Here is a 16,564-nt window from a genome sequence, read left to right on the forward strand (position 1 = left end):
CAGATCTTCAAGTAAGTATGTCCCATAATTCAAAAGTAATTTAAATGTCTATTTTCTAATATATTTTGAGAAACTAAGCAAAGCAAAAGTTATATATGTCTTACACTCAGGTAAAATAGTTTACACATTTCACAATACTCTTCATTAAGGAGCAATTTGTGGGCTGGGGTTGTAGCTCAGTGGTAGAGCGCTTGCCTAGCATGTGTGAGGCACTGAGTTCAATCCTCAGCACAGAATAAAAAATAAATAAAATAAAGGTATTGTGTCCATCTACAACTAAAAGAATTTTTTAAAAAGGAGGAATTTATGCTGTTTCCACCAGTTATGTAGATTCTTCCTCTGATGAATGAACACATACCCAATATCTTCCTTTTTTGTTTTTAGTGTCTAGGGGATTGTGGGAGCAGGGAGATTTTAAATTTATATTTTTTCCATTCAGGATATCAAAATTAGAGTAATCTTTAATCTTTTAAATATATTAAAAGGTCTTGTTAGCTATTGTTTAGAAGCACAGATTAAACATCTTCACCCACTGTCTAGACAGTTGTGACCACATTACTTTTAATTAGTCATTTGTTTCCTTACTACAGTTGCCATCATGTAGCTAACACAATTACAGAAACCCTGAGGCAGCCCTTCAAAAGAATATTCTTAATTCTCAACATGCAGTGGAAAGTGGGCAGTTCTTACACTCTCCTGAGTTGCCCAACTTTGACCCTGCATTTGGTCTGTTCACATTCTGTTCTGCAGAGCTAACACCCGGAAAAAACTCATTGTGCCACTTCCCAGGACAAGTTTTAAAAAGTTATACTGGAGCACAGATCCATAGAGGAGAGACACAGCCTTCTTCAGAAATTCTGTGGAGTCCAAGTACTGGTAAGTTATGTGAAGTAGTCAAGTCAACTAGTAGGCCATGAGGTGGGTACCTAATGGGTATGTGTGGAGTTAGATGTTATAAAATAACAAGAGACACCATCAGTAAAAATCTGACAGTTACTTGCCACAAACCTTGAGATGACTGGTTGACTCAATAATTTCAAGTTCCACAAGACCAATGGTATATTTTTGAACACTGTATCCCAATACCTTTAACATTTTTTTCTGAGTTAAAAAAAAAAAAAAATCACCCCAAATCAAAGAGAATCCCAGATCAATCCTTCAGCTGATGGAACAACAAATATCAACACCAACACATCTGCTACATGAGTAAACAGTTTTTCCATGTTTGTGAAAATAATCTTTACCAAAAGGGAAAGCAGTCTTCTTGATATTCCCATCCCTTCTTAGAATAAACAAATTTCTGTCAGGCATGGTGGTATATACTTGTAATCTCAGCTACTCAGGAGGATTACAAATTCTAAGGAGCCCAGTCAACTTAGTGAGACTGTGTCTCAAAAAATAAAGAAATAAAAAGGGGTGGGGATGTAGCTCAGTGGTAGAGTGCTTTTTCTGGATTTAATCCCCAGTAGGAAGGAGGGAAGGAGAAAGGGAAAAAGAAAGGGGGCAGGAGAAGGAAGGAAGGCTGGAGATCACATGACCCCTCAGATTCCATAAAATTTAGGACCAAGAAAAACTGTAGTTATGAATACACATACAAACTGAGTCCCACAGTTGGAGGACAGAAGGGAAGGGATCTCAGAAGGAAAGAAAGGAATTACATTTGCACCAATACTCTCTACCTTCCAAAGACTGTGCCAAAGCATTGCACAATGGAGACACCTGTGTTAGCTTCCCTGTATGAATTTTTTTATGGCTTTTAAGTGTCAAGCAACTTTTGACTTTTTCCTAAGAGGCATTCTTTTCAAACATATTTTACACAGATAAAGTTTATGCAACTGACAAAAGTTGTAGTTAAATGTATATCTTAAAAAATAAATCAACAAAAACACCACTTAATGTCCATACCATTTGAGTATTTAAAAAATGTAGATGTCAACTAGGTATAGATGTATTAAAATAAAGCAGAATCAAATAGAATAATGACTAAAATGTATAGACTACCTACTATGCTAAATGGTTTATATAAAATAGTTAATCATTATGTTAAACCTTATGTATGTCAATGCATAGTCACACACAAACATAGACATATACACGTTCTCATAATTACATGCTGTAATTTCTTTTTCTTCTTTTATAATAATCATCATCACCATCTCTATTTCATAAATGAAAAACCAAGGTTTGAGGGTTTAGATTACATACTCTAGTCAGAGAGCTAGTAAGCACCATACTTGGGATCTAAACTCAGCTCATTTACTCAACCTCTACCTGCAACTGCCTATCCTGATGTTATAGTTCCAAAAAACAATTTTAAAAATTGATACTCTGACCTAGTCATAAAACCTTGCAGTAAGTGCAGTAGTTAGTACAGTACAATATATTTGTCGTTATAAAAATATTGCTTACTATAATGAGGCAACAGATCTATAACCATTAGTGGGGCACTTCCTATCTTTAAGAGCTGTGGTGTTTTCTTAGCAATCTCATTTCATGTTCTACCATTTACTGGCCCATCTGATCCACCCTATGTCCCTACAATAATGATTTTAAACCAGGCTCTAAAATTATGCAATTTTGACCTTAACTTCATTAGCATCATGAAGTTACTGAAGTTTGGGGAAATCAAAAACTATACCAATTGTGGTTTCACTTAAAATAAAGAGCCCTATAGCTAAAGTGCTATATGAACTAGTCATAATGCAGTTAATGGGATCTCTCTTCAAACTAATGCATTTACTCTAAATGAAACTCAAAACAAGTATGTATCTACAAAGAGCACTAAAAGCCTTTTACAGTGGCTTTTCCGATGGAAATTTACTTTCTACCTCATACATAAATTTGTGAAAAAATAGTTCATTTTTTCCAGTAATTATGGCCTGCCTTTTTAAAAAGAATGTCAGACTCTTTAAAAGACAAGTCTTTAAAAGATCATCAGCAACATATGTCCACACAAAGAAAATGATACAATGATGCAGCACATAAAATACCTTCAAGAGCAGAGGGTACTTGCATATCCTTTGAATTGGAGTTACCAAATATCCTTCCAGGGGAACATCTGTGTTCTTTCGTCCTCCAAGCAACATGCAGTTCTGAGGTGGAAATAAACATAATTAAGTACATTTTATAAACCTGGGACTGTGAAACTTTTCTTCTATGGTAAAATGTTAGGCTGAAAAGTTGTGAAAGCCTGTGTCCTTACAGGCCTTCTTTCTCTGAGAAGAGCACACTGTTCTTGTCACAAATAACACAGAGCCAAAGAGAAATACCTTGGCCTTTCAAATTGGACACAGAACCCAAAATGTGTTTTGAATGTATAGCTAGCTTAAAATTAGTTTATATATTCTCCTGAGAAAGAAAACTGAGAAAAAAGGTAGAGAGGAAGAGGGAGAGGATAGTAGACAAACAGATGACAGAGATTTAATTTATAAGGAGAGATAGATTGTGCTGTGGAAGAGCAAGTGTACAGATAATTGGTTTCTAACTTCTAAGCTCTGCTATTAGCTGACACAGCACAGACTAACCTCAGAATTCCAGTTTTCCTCTCTGTAGAATTGGTAGGTTTAACCAAATGATCTCTAAGTTACTATTTGCTGACACACTCTGCTAGATACCAGACAGCCAACTCAAAGAAGTCAGTCAGACAGGCTTTCCACAGATTCAATGTGAATGGAGAAATCTCTAAATCAGTAATCACAGTGACCTGAAATTGAAGGTGTGTCCAATGACCTTAAAGTGGTGGTCAGCAGAAAAGTGATTCTGATAAAGTCAACATTCTCCTAAACATCAATGCAAAGAAATAGACTCAAAACTTGCCAAAATCTTTTTTTGCAGTGCCTATCAGAATGACCACCTAGAATAAATATATAATAAATATTAAGTATCTAATGAAGGGAGAAGCGAGCCTCTCATTATGTCTAACTGGTAAGTTAGTACTTTCCAGGCACAGATTTAAAACGCTGTTCCTTCCATATTCATTGAGAAGACAGGCCAAGTGCTGAGCAAGATCGGATGCAAAAAGAAGACAAGTGGTGGAAAAAAATGGCAGAAGCCGATCACCACTTTAGACTGGCTTTATATATACCTTAGACTCTTTCTGCACACATAAAGAAGACAATGTGTGAACAAGCCTCCAGAAATTTCATTGGCCAGAAACTTAGAGGTAGCAGTCAAGGGGTCAAACCCAGGAACTCTTGGGTATTTGTTAAAGGGTATAGTCACTATTCCCATCTTATGAAGAAGGAAAATGACACCAGGGATGTAATCAGTGTCCTAAGGTCTTCCGGATAATTCAGGGCAAGAAGTAGAGAAGCAGGTTATGTCTACCAGAGTATGCCACAGGATCACCTAAACACCGGTTCTTGGAGCCTCACACAATTTACTAAGCAAACTAGTTTAAAAGTGGAACAGAATATACTAGACAAGAATTTTCACACCTCAGAAAGAGCCCAAAATGCTCAGCAAGGTAAGGGTTTTTCTAGCCATGGCAGAAGAGATGATCAGTAAATCCTCTTTCCAATTGACAACTACATGCTGGACAAAAAAAAAAAAAAAAAAAAAAAAAAAAGGGCCAATTTCATACTCTAGAAATCAGTGATCAAATAACAAATTTAGAAATGTGTATTCATGAGAAACTTTTAATCTGAGGTGAGAATGGTGAGAGTCCACGGCATTCTTCCTTAGATTCACCTAATGCCCTGACCCCGTCCCCACCCACAGCTCATCCTCCAGGGATGATTTCTCTGGGTGGCTTCATCACAGCAGTGAAGTCAGAAGAGATAAGACTGGGAGGACAGGGACATGGGCCCCTGGGTAACTTCCTGGACAAACAGCACCTGCAGATATTTGCTAAGAAACTTACAAAGAGGCTATTTTTAAATCAGGACCTACGTGACTAGGGTCCATGCCTCTCCAAAGAAGGAAAAATGCCTGATTGATATTTTGATTGGACTAAAGATTGCATGAATACCTCATGGACACTGACTGCCCTACCCAGGATTGGGCAGGGAGCTGACTTCCTTAAACCTACAGATCTGTATAAACTCCTAGATAATAGTCACTCTTGGGTATTCCTCTCTTGGGACCTCTCCCTCTTTGAGAGCTCTGCTTTCTTTCTATTACTCTAATAACTCCTGTTACTTTGCTCTCACCCTTGTGTCCGTGGATTTCATTCTTCAAATTCATGAGACAAAGAATCCACCTTCACACTCTGTGCAACAGTAGCATTGGCCGGGAAAACCTTCTGCCAAATGGGGATGCAGGGGGGGTGGGGCCTGTAGAGGGCAAAATTTCCACACCCAGGAGTGCTGTCAATTAGATTAGAACACTCCATAAGGAAAACAGGGAATACCCCTGGTTCAGCCTGAGAGTGTAGTCCTGTCTGGGGCAAGGGTAAGATGGGCAGATTAGTCAAACCTTTACAGGGAAAACCTGGAGAGCTATAGATGGATTAGAGAAACTGCATTTATCTCTGGCTGACTGGAAGGCTGTGTGCGCATACAGAAAAGAAAGACCTGAGAAACCCCTAGAAAGAGAGACCTGAATCAACTTGCAGACCATCTGACCTTTGAATGTGTCCATAACCACACTCACACACGGACCCATGGACAAGAGAGAGAATAATGCTCCAAATCACTGGCTGACCATTAAACTAAGCAGTCAAAGGAGAGATCCCTAAAAGCAAGACTGAATTATGAAAATAAAGTGAGCAGAGATATCACTTACTGCAGATATATGAGAAGAGAGATTTCTCAATTAAGTCCAGGAAAGTTATCAAACACAGAGCAAAGAGACAAAAATTACAATAATCAATCTCAGGGAGAAAATACAGAATCCAGAATTGCTATCACAAGTTATTTTAAATGTCCAGTTTTTAATTTAAAATTATGATATGCAAAGGAACAGGAAAATTTGACTCATACATAGTTAATAACTCTGAGTATACCCAGATGCTGGATTTAGCAAACAATGACTTTACAACAACTATTATAAATATGCTCAAAGAATTTTTTGAACTGAAGGACAATATGTTAACAGTGAATAAACAAATAGGAAATCTCAATAGAGAAACAGAAATTATAAAGTCAAAGCATATAGACATGGGATAGGCTAAATGGCAGATTTGAGATGGTAAAAAAAGTCAAGGGAAATCAAGGAACATGGGGGATTTTTTAGGGGATGGACATATTATAAAACTGGATTTGGGGGGTGGTCATACCACTTCACAATTTGCCAAATATTGCTGATGTACACTTACAATGTGGTCCTCTTTGGCGATTAGATTGTACGAGTAAAGCCAAAATATGCATTTATTTGTGCTGCCTTGAAAAATGAAATATATATTTTTGCCATTTTTGTGAAAACTAAGATGTGTAGTGTGATCTTTAAATTTGTTTTCTTCCATATCCATGATTTGCCTCCTGCCTGCCACTGCCCTACTTAAAGCTCTTAGGAGAAGGGAATAAAGCCCTAGGGAGCTGAGAATACAAAGCAACAACGAACTCTAGCAGGAGGTCTTCGCTCCTTCAGAACCTGTGGGGTCTCACAGGCAATTTATGATCATCCAGGAGAGGGCATTAGCAGTACCTCCCTATAAAGAACTGTGCTCCAGCTTTCACTGCTTACCTTTATCAAAGGACTCCAGTTTCCCAGCCTGGGTATGCTGGAAGTCATCTCACAATCAGCTTTTCACCATGATACTTCCTTGATTCTTCCTGGGCCTATCAATAAACATCAGCCTATGATAACTCATAAATATACACTTACCAAGAGAAATGTCCGGATTGTTCTTATTTTGTTCAGTTCAAGAAGTAATTTTTGTGCCTTCTCATGGTTGCTACAATATTCATCATAGATACGAAACCTGTCTTTCTGTGAATTCAAAATAAGATAAATTAGAGTCAGCTTATTCACCATTTTGAAATTTCAATCTATGTGATATACATAGATAAACATTACTGTTTACTGTGTCTCAAGAGACACCCTGTGTGTGTGTGTATTTGTGTGTGTGTTTGCTTATTATTTATTTTCCCTGATCCATAAAATATAGTCAAGAAAAGGAGACAGATATGTATATTTTTTATACTCCAATATGATGAAAGCAGTAATATAAAAATGAATCAAGTGGTAACAAAGCACAGAGAAGAGAGTACTCAGCTTTGCCATGAGAACTGAGCTTAAAAAAAAAGCTGCTACTTCTAAGCAAGGTTCAATGGGATAAATCCATGATTCCCAGGCAGGTAGGGGAAAACCATTTTTGATCAAGGGAAAAGCATGTGCCATACAAACCTGCAGTTAATAGACAGCAATCTGAAAGGTTGTATTTAACAGGGACATTGACAAACAGAGCAATATCCAGTAACAAGTGACTGAGATAATGATAGACCCTGAAGACATGGTATCTGTGAGATCATTTCCGAAAGAGATATTTGTTGGTTTAGAAAAGTCAGAGAATGATAGCTACTTTCAAATAGCTGTCATGTTGTAAAAGAGTGACAATTCTACATAGCTATAACAAAGAACACAAGGATCATTAGGTGGGAATTGCAAGGGCAGTGATGGACAGATGTGGGAACAAAGTAGACATCTAATAATTAGAGCTGTCACTAAAAGTGGTGAAGTAGGAACAAAATGAAGGGTCTTCATAAATGGATAGAGGGGGTTTTCCTTAAAAGAAAAAAAGTAATTTTACCCATAATCCCTAAGTCCCCTTCCATCTGTAAGATTTTTTTCTCAAAGTAGCTAGGAGGTATCAAGGCAGTAACAACAAAAGAGGAAGGCACAAAAAATAATTGATCAAATATTAGAACAGAAGTATGTCCTTTGAAATTTCAAAGGCATGCATTTAGAAACATTAAGCCCTATTTTATATAGCCAGCACAGAATGTACTGAACTACTTATCTCTAGAGATGGTATGAGCCAGGAAAAAAGGAAAAAAAAAAAAAAAAAAAAACTTCAGAAATAACTTAGCTAAATTCAGGGATGACAGATTCATAATGTGCTACTAAGGAAGTGACTGTCAGGATACAAGATTCCCATGTGCACCCCTGGCCTGAGATAGCAACTAGTCCAATTGGCAGAAGATTCTGATCCCTTCATGAAGGAAATAGGTTAGAGTAAGTGGACACAAACACCCATGTCCTCCCGTTGTGCCCCAGAAAAGCCTGGCATGATCTTCCTGCTCCCAAGGAGCCTCTGCCTTCAAGGTAATTATCTTCATGAAATATTTTGACTATAAGAAGAACATATACAGACCCTGCTCATCACATATAGATGTAGAAGCCAAATACAGAGACCTTTATAAAAGACTAAATGGAAAATCAAAAATATACAAAGTTGGATTTCTATAATACTCTCACCTATTTTTTCAAGTAAAACATGAATTCTGTAGCATTTTGATAGATACATGGGCTCAAACTGGTATTCTCAAAATGAGCAACCATGAAATGGTATAAATAGCAGCATGCTTTTTTTTAAGTATGAATGTCCTTTAGCCTGGAAACAATTTTCACTGTACAGGTGGCTTCTAATTTTACACACTGATTGTATAAATGATTTCAGCTATCAAATATAAAGACATGGAAATGATCACACAGGCACAGGGCATGTAACCTGAGAAAACTGAACATCGACTGCTTCTTCCTTCCACGTTGCTCACTCAGAACAGCCTTCTGAGAAGCCACCCTTGAGGAGAATTCAGTTGCAGGCATACTGGATTAGTTCACCTCCAGGTTTGTCACAAGCCAATTAACAAGGGAACATTCTGACTAATAAAAGGCTCGTAGTGCATTATAAGAGTGAGGATTTTCCACCTCAAAAGAAAAATGCTCTATGTTTGAGAGAAACATAAAAATCTATTCATTATGAACAGCCTGAATATTCATTAGAATTCAAAGCTACAGAGAATGCGAAGAACTAACTTGTCAGGAAAAAGAAAAGGCTGTTTATTCTTTGCTGAGTAAAATGGATGATGTGGGGCACTCTCCCCTTTTTGGCTTGAAGTACAAGATTTCATTGGCCTTAAAAGACCTAAACTTTTGGCGTCAGATTTTATTTCTAATGCTGAATTCACACATACTACTATGCCAAGAGCTAAACCTTAAGATCAAGGGAGACAGAGATTGTAAAATAAATAAGAATTTGTCCTACAAAGTGAAGAAAGCAGGTTCCCACTTCCTGTTGAGCACTGGGTTCTGGGTGTAGACATTCTTCCACAACTTTTAAGAATTCTTTATGTACTGCAAGGATATCTTCAATGTTTGAGAACAACATCTGTTTAAAAGAAAAAAAAACAATGGGTAAGTGCAACAGCAAAGCAAGTTGAAAAGAAAAAAAAAACATCGCCTTTGCGTTCTCTCTCCCTCTTACAACATGGTAGCCTCAGCAAAAAAATAAGAAGGGAAAGACTACCACCCCAATGGGCTATGAGGGTACAATATTCTCTCTCCAAGTGAAACCTTCAGTGGAGAGCTACCCACAACCAATCCTTTCTCTCACCTTGCTGGCTTAACCCTGACTTTGTCTGAACGTACCCTGTACTCCCATGCACTCTGGGAACCAGGACCCTACTCTTGGCTCTCAGGACAAAGCCTGAGTCTCCAAATCCAAGCATGATAGTTCCACCTGCTTCCTGGGTTGGGCTTCAGATAAAAGTGTAGGCAGGTTTGTGGGCAGGCTTTTGGGGGAAGCATGTCTTTGCTCCTAAGAAGAGTATCCTGGAATGGACAGTCTCTTCTCCTCTAGAAGGTGCTGTGGGTGGAAGTGACAATTGGGACAGCTACAAGATCACTTACAACCATGGGAGGAGCCAGCTCAGGGACAACACTGATAACCTGGATGAAGAGTGACTTGCCAGAGAAGATCTAGCAACTTCTTGGCCTCCCTGAATCCCTGGGTGGAACCTTTACTTCCCAGTGTGTGAGTGAAAGTGTCTTCTAGTTCATTTGAATTATAGGTTGCTTTTTCTTGCAACCAAAAACTCACTAACTAAAATATTCCGGTGGCAGAAAATTCTGAAATGAGATTTACCAAATTATGTTATGTGGCTGTACAGATATGTAACGACACTATTATGTATAATCATAATGCACCAATAAAAAAAATAGAAGGTTCAAAAAGAAAGTTACATACTTAAATTATGAGGAAATAGGGACAGAAGAACCTAAAAAAATCCTTTAAAATTGTTTTCAGTCAAATGAAATAGTAAGTTAACATCAACATCAACGATTTATATAATTTAAACGAATAATCTCTATAGCATAATGAGTGCATTTGCCATGCTTTTCTTCCCAATTTTTTCTTTACTACTGTGGTGTGTGTGGTGTGTGTGTGTGTGTGTTTCACACTAGGGATGGAACTCAGGGCCCCGTGCACAATAAGCACGCTCTATCTTTGAGCTCTATCCCCAGTGCCCTTTTCCTGCATTCTAAAAGAAAATATTTATACTTTTGTGTCTGACTTAAACATGTCATGTGCACCACAGTGAACCATTCAAATCTTGTTCTTCAGCTATCACAGACAGGAAGTCGCATTCGCCCTTGTCTGTCTTCTTGAATAACCTCTAGCAATCAGTTGACACCTTACTCGACTTCCTCCCTCTTGAAGACACTGAAGTCCTTTCTTACTCTTACTTCCTAGAATTTTTTTCCTTCCTCTACAAATGTTTCCAAGATCTTGGTTTAAAAAAAAAAAATCTCTATGCCTTATGTCATTTCTTAACCTCCCTTTATCCAAATCCTAATTACCCTTTTCACATGATTACCAATACAAATAACTGACACAGGAACTTCAAGTGGAATCGAGGACACACTGAAGGGTCCTGAAGGAGCATCCCACAAGGAATAGTTTATCTATGGGGAACACGTGTTTGGGTGCAGAAACCACCTCCTTACCTTCACTGTTTCCTCCGTTACATTCTTGTCAACTTTTGCTGCAGCACATTGGTTCATTCTGTGTAAGAATGCCTGCATGAAACAAGAAAAGAAATTATGAAGAGAATATTAGGTTCATAAAATGAGTGTGTGTTGATCAAAATTCACTTCTTTTTTTTTTTTTTAATAAGAAACCAAAGCTCGAAATCCAATAGTTGATTAAAACACTGGTCATTGAACTTTGACTGATGCTGAAAACAGTTTTGTTTTAACATATGAACCCCTTGTGCATTGCTCTCTACCTGGGAATTAAATCCACTTTATGATGTTGAGCAGAGCCAAAATGATCAAGTCTACATGAACTAAATTTATCCAACAAGCTTTCAAAGTTCTGGAATAAATATTTTGAATCAGGTGTTTCCTAAATTTATGAGCATTGCAAAGTATAAAAAGACCAAAATCTATAAAGAAAACCGGCATTTCGGATAAAAAACAAAAGACCCAGGAATTCTAAGGTGACTCCCTTAGAACTGAGAGAATCAGAAATAGATACATAGATACATACATACACACACATCCTATTTTCAGATTCTAAAGGGAATGAAAGGATTTCCTTTCCTCACTTCCACCCCATACAAACACACTTTCAGGAAGTGAAAATTTAAGTTTCTGGGTTCAAGTCAGAGCTCTTTATTTCCCTGTGGTAGATAAATGAGCACATTAGTATTTCAAAGATCAAAGTTTTTTTGTTTGTTTGTTGTTTTTTATTTTTATTTGTTAATTTTTTCTTTTTCTCTTTTAGGTACTGGACATTGAACCCAGGGCTTTGTGCATGCTGAGCAAGCGCTTTACTGCTGAGGCACATCTCTAGACCTAATCCCAAATTTGTAAATGGGTACTTTTTTTTTAAATCTAGAAATCCTACTTCTAGAAATTTATCCTAAAAAATTTTTCAGACAAAGTGTTTCAAAACATTGATTATGAAAGTAGAAATATTGGAAACTAAAGGCCCACCAATAGGGGAATCATTAAATATATTACACTATATATACAAATGATGGGATATTGTGGTTATGACAAAAGTACAACCATAAATGGAATGTGAAGAAAACTACAGGTACACACATATGCACGAGGGTATACAGCATAGATACTCATGAAATATTGTGTGGTAAAAACTATGTATTAAGTAGCTACACATATATGTCCATATATACAAAAATACATACATCTACACACATGTATAATGTGTCTATTCAGACTGGAAAAAAAAAATAGGTAGCATATACCAAAATGAAAACAATAGTTACCCACATGTGGTAGGAAGGAGACCTTTGTACACTTTATTTCCAGAATATTCAGCATAACTTTTGTTTAAAAAAAAAAAAAAAACTATTGAAAAGAAATCAAATGAGCCCGAAGAACTCACATATAGCATGAACTTCAACACCGTCTTTGTTCCTGATTCCACCAGTTCATGTTTCAGATTCTTTAACTATAGAGACATATCAAAACTAGTAGCCCCAGCCAGTATTCCCAACAACTTGGAAGGTTGAGGCGTGAGGATTGAAAGTTCAAGTCCAGTCTCAGCAACTTAACCAGACCCTATCTCAAAATAAAAAAATTTTAAAAAGGGCTGGGGAGGCAGGTCAGTGGGAAAGTACCCCAGGTTCGGTTCAATCTTCAGTACCTACCAAAAACAAAATACAAAAGAACACTAATACCACAACTCTTTAACATCAGCTGAATTAAATAAAATGAATAAGTATTGGATGCAATCTTCATTTCTATTGAAAATATGTGATACATCTTTTAACTATTATCTGAACTTACACATAAATGGCCATTGAAAATGATTTTGAGTTCTATTTTATTAGTATTATTCTTTTTCATTTTTTAGTTTTGCTTTTTTTGAATATTTTCCAAATGCTGATACCAAATATTCTCCAGTCCTTTTTATTTAGTCTTAAAATAACATGAATGGTTTACTTGCCTAGTTTACATTTTACATTGACCACACAGTAAACAGGTAACCTCTCATGCAAGTAAAACTGAAACTTCACCTCTGCAATTATAAACCTTTTTTTCATAAACAACTCAGTCACATTTTGAAACCAAAAATTTTAAAGCTACAAAGTAATAAAATTGAGTTAAAATATAAGTTAAAAGGGAACATACAAACCAATATGGTACACCACATCTTTATCTGACAATTTTTTTATCTTCTTATCCTCCATGACAGTATGGAATATTTTGTTAAACTATATATAAAAGGAAACCTGGAACATGCTAGCATCTCTGACCAAGCATTTATTTTTCCTAAGGACTTCATTTTATACAACATTGAAGGCAGATTTAGATGGTTTACTGGGAATGCACAATCATGACAACTGTTGACATTTTTTAGAAAATGTTTAAGTCTTTCTTCCTGAAAACAAAAATAAATACATGTTTTCAGAACCATTCTTTAACAACCAGTATCCACAGAGTTCCTTCAGACTCTCGCAATTGGGCATTTAATTTTTATGTCAATCAAGGAAGCACTAGTAACCTAGGCAAAAAAAAAAAAAAAAAAAAAAAAAACCACGAAGGATTTTATACACTGTTTTCTTCTTTTCTTCTTTCATTTATTACTGCCAGTCCACAATTTCATTAAAATTAGACAATCTTCATCTTGATACAAGTACATTTGAAAAGAAGCCCTGGAAAATAGCTGTTAATGCCAGTGATTCTTAAACTTTACAATTTATGTAAGACTTGGAGAGTGTCTCCTAAATGCAGATTCCTAACCCTAGTCCTGGAAGGCCTAATTCAGCAGATTAGTTTATGACTCAACAATCTGCACTACAAGCAGGGTTCCTCAGTAACTTGCATACTGGTCAAGGGACCATCTTCTGATGGACAGTCAGTCCCTTATGTTTATTCTTCCAGACTGAAAAACAAGACCGACTTAGAGGAGCACATAAGTGACTTTTAGTGGGAAAAACAGGTTCACTAATTTCACCTTGACTCTGAATTCAAATAATGGTTATCTCTGTACATCACCTTCATATCCAACCTCATGGAGGTTTTGGTGCCCTGACCAAGGATTGCCTTCCCAACCCCAACCCACAAAAATTATAGCCTGAGTTAAATATACTGGTCATGATCGTCTCTGAAGACTTGAAAAATAGAGACAGGTGGGCTAAATAAGATAGGATGTCACACTTGGAGGAAGTGAGGCTAGCAGGTGCCCCCAAAGGACCTTTCAACTCACATGCTCAGTTCTCTAGCATTCCCCTAACAGTGGCACCATACAATGTATTCCTAGGAACCATTCCGGTCATGGGTCACCTTTCCCTACTCTGAGCAGAACTCTTCATTTGCTTTTTACCTTGCCTGTATTGTTTTCCTTTTATCATGTATTTGGTAAAAGTACATGTTAAAATGAATATGCTAATTCAAGATTCAGAACCCTAGAAATGTCACCAATTTGCTACCAAGAGGTCAAAAAAGGAGGAAGAAACTCATTAAGAAAGAAGAGGGAAATGACAGCAATCTCTTTTCTCCTCCTTCGTACATCTGTGCTGCTGCTAGTTCAATAGTAAGGCAATGCCGACCAAGAATTTCATTCTCAGAATACACTTCTCTTATCATTTCAATGTTCTAAACAGTCTCCCTCATTTTTGTCCTTCCCATTCTTTTCATCAGTCAGGCAATGTTAGTCAGCTTTTCATTGCTATGACCAAAATACCTGGCATTGAAAATAAAAAGAAGCAAAAGTTTATTTCAGCTCATGGTTTCAGAGATTTCTGTCTATTGTTCTGGGCCTGAGGTGAGGCGGAACATCATGCGGGAAGATCATGGTGGAGGAAAGGTGCTCAGTTCAGACAGCCAACAGAGAGAAAGCAGAGAGAAAGGGAAGAAGAGAGAATGGGGGAGAAGGGGCCAGGGACAAGATATAGTACCCAAGGGGACACCCCCAGTGACCTACTTCCCCCAACCACTACAGTTTCCACTACCTCCCAGTAGTCCATTCAGTTATCAATGAATTAATCCATAGATGAGGTCAGTGCCCTCATCATCCAATCATTTCCCAAAGCACCACCTCTTAACATTGCTGCATTCAACACAGGAGTCTTTGGGAAACACTTCACATCCAAACCATAAGAGGCACACGTCACAGATCACTCTCAAAATTCTCACAGATTTCAATAGTTTACCTTTTTGATTCTAGATATACAAGGCCAATATGAATTTCATAATATCATATCGGCACTAATCCTTATTTTTCCTATAAATATTCTACATTCAGAATCATCTTACCAATACTTTGTCATCTAAGAAATATTTAATATGAATAGAGATGAGAACATTTTATATGCAATGGCAAAAAGGGAAAATTTCAAGAGGGGCTGCACTGTTGTAGGAAAAAAAAGTATATTCATTTTATGAAAGTAAACTTAAAGTATATTTTCCTTTTATCTTTTGAATTTAAGATATTATCACATCACAAGTATTTGAAAGATCAGCTTTTGTTTTGTTTTCCTGAAAGAAAAACAAAGTCTTAATAAATGAAAAAGCTTGCCAGTGAATTTGCCTTAATCATATGGTGCCATTTTACTGGAATGGTGAAGACGGAAACAGGAGAAGGGATGAGATAATCAGAGTTGGCAGTGGCTATGTCGAGTCTGAGATGCCTGCTGGACAGCAAGTATGGAGATCCCGAGTAGGGGGTTAGCTGTACCAATCTGAGCAGTTCTGTGGGGAGATCATGGCTGAAGGTGAAGAGCATGAACACAAAACCCAGGGAAAAGAGGAAGAAGAAGGGACAAGCAACCCCTGTCCACTGGAGAAAGTGTGTAGATGAAAAACAAAAAGGATCCCAGGACAGAATCTTTGGGCAGAAGAATTCAAGGCAGAAGAAATGAAGCCAAAGAAGGGTAAGAACAGGCTTCCAGTAAGGTAGATGCAAAACCAGGACAGCATGATGTCACAAAAGCTAGGAAAAGAGAGGGCTTTGCCAGGAAAAGAGAGGGCTTTAAGAACAAGGCAGTGGTCAACCGCTCAACAGTGTGAGAAATCCAGTGAAACAAAGCAGATACAGGAATTGACAACTTGAAGACGGTTTAATATATTAGAAATCGAATGTGAGGAATTTTTAAATTATTAATAAATGCATTTATTTATAAATTTAAGGTTGATAATAAAAATTCCAATGAAAAGTATATTGAGATATTTGCAAATTTCTTAGTGCCTAGTTGAATAGAAAACAGCTGAATTCTCATGTATGCTATAATTTGATTTGTTGTGATATGTGGTTTTGATAGAACTATATGAAGAAACTGCAACCTAACGCAGAAAATAGTAGAAAAAGTAAACAGTATGTTCCTTGCTATAACTTATTCAGGTTAATTGTGGGTATTATTCCTTTATGCAATACCAAAACTCAGTACATGGTAGTTTCTTAAAAGTTAGTAGTAGTATAGGGTTGGAAATCATATCAGTTAACTTTTCATATAGTTACATTAAAATCTATTGGTCTATCTTGCATTTTGAAGGGATATTTCACTCATGTGTGATTTTTTTTTTTCAGTATTGGTTCACAGAGAATTACAGCTATCTTCCAAATATTGTCATATTTTGTTAAATACTAAAAGAAACACATCGCATTTATTAATATCACTAGTTGGTTTATCAGAAAAGTCATTAAGTA

At 36.9% G+C, this 16,564-nt stretch overlaps 1 protein-coding gene across 3 annotated transcripts in view; it reads right to left on the minus strand.

Annotated features, from left to right (window-relative positions):
* The window catches only part of Prex2 (phosphatidylinositol-3,4,5-trisphosphate dependent Rac exchange factor 2), a 273,671-nt gene that overhangs the window by 195,784 nt on the left and 61,323 nt on the right, over positions 1 to 16,564 (minus strand). For all 3 annotated transcript variants that reach the window (XM_047553955.1, XM_047553962.1, XM_047553971.1), the window contains 4 exons: positions 10,891 to 10,962; positions 9,149 to 9,271; positions 6,766 to 6,870; positions 2,991 to 3,092 (listed from right to left, as the gene is read on the minus strand). In XM_047553955.1, the coding sequence (XP_047409911.1) occupies positions 2,991 to 3,092; positions 6,766 to 6,870; positions 9,149 to 9,271; positions 10,891 to 10,962 (402 nt within the window). The remainder of the gene's footprint in view (positions 1 to 2,990; positions 3,093 to 6,765; positions 6,871 to 9,148; positions 9,272 to 10,890; positions 10,963 to 16,564) is intronic.

This window comes from Sciurus carolinensis, chromosome 1 (assembly GCF_902686445.1).
Source record: "Sciurus carolinensis chromosome 1, mSciCar1.2, whole genome shotgun sequence".
NCBI classification, from domain to species: Eukaryota; Metazoa; Chordata; class Mammalia; order Rodentia; family Sciuridae; genus Sciurus; species Sciurus carolinensis.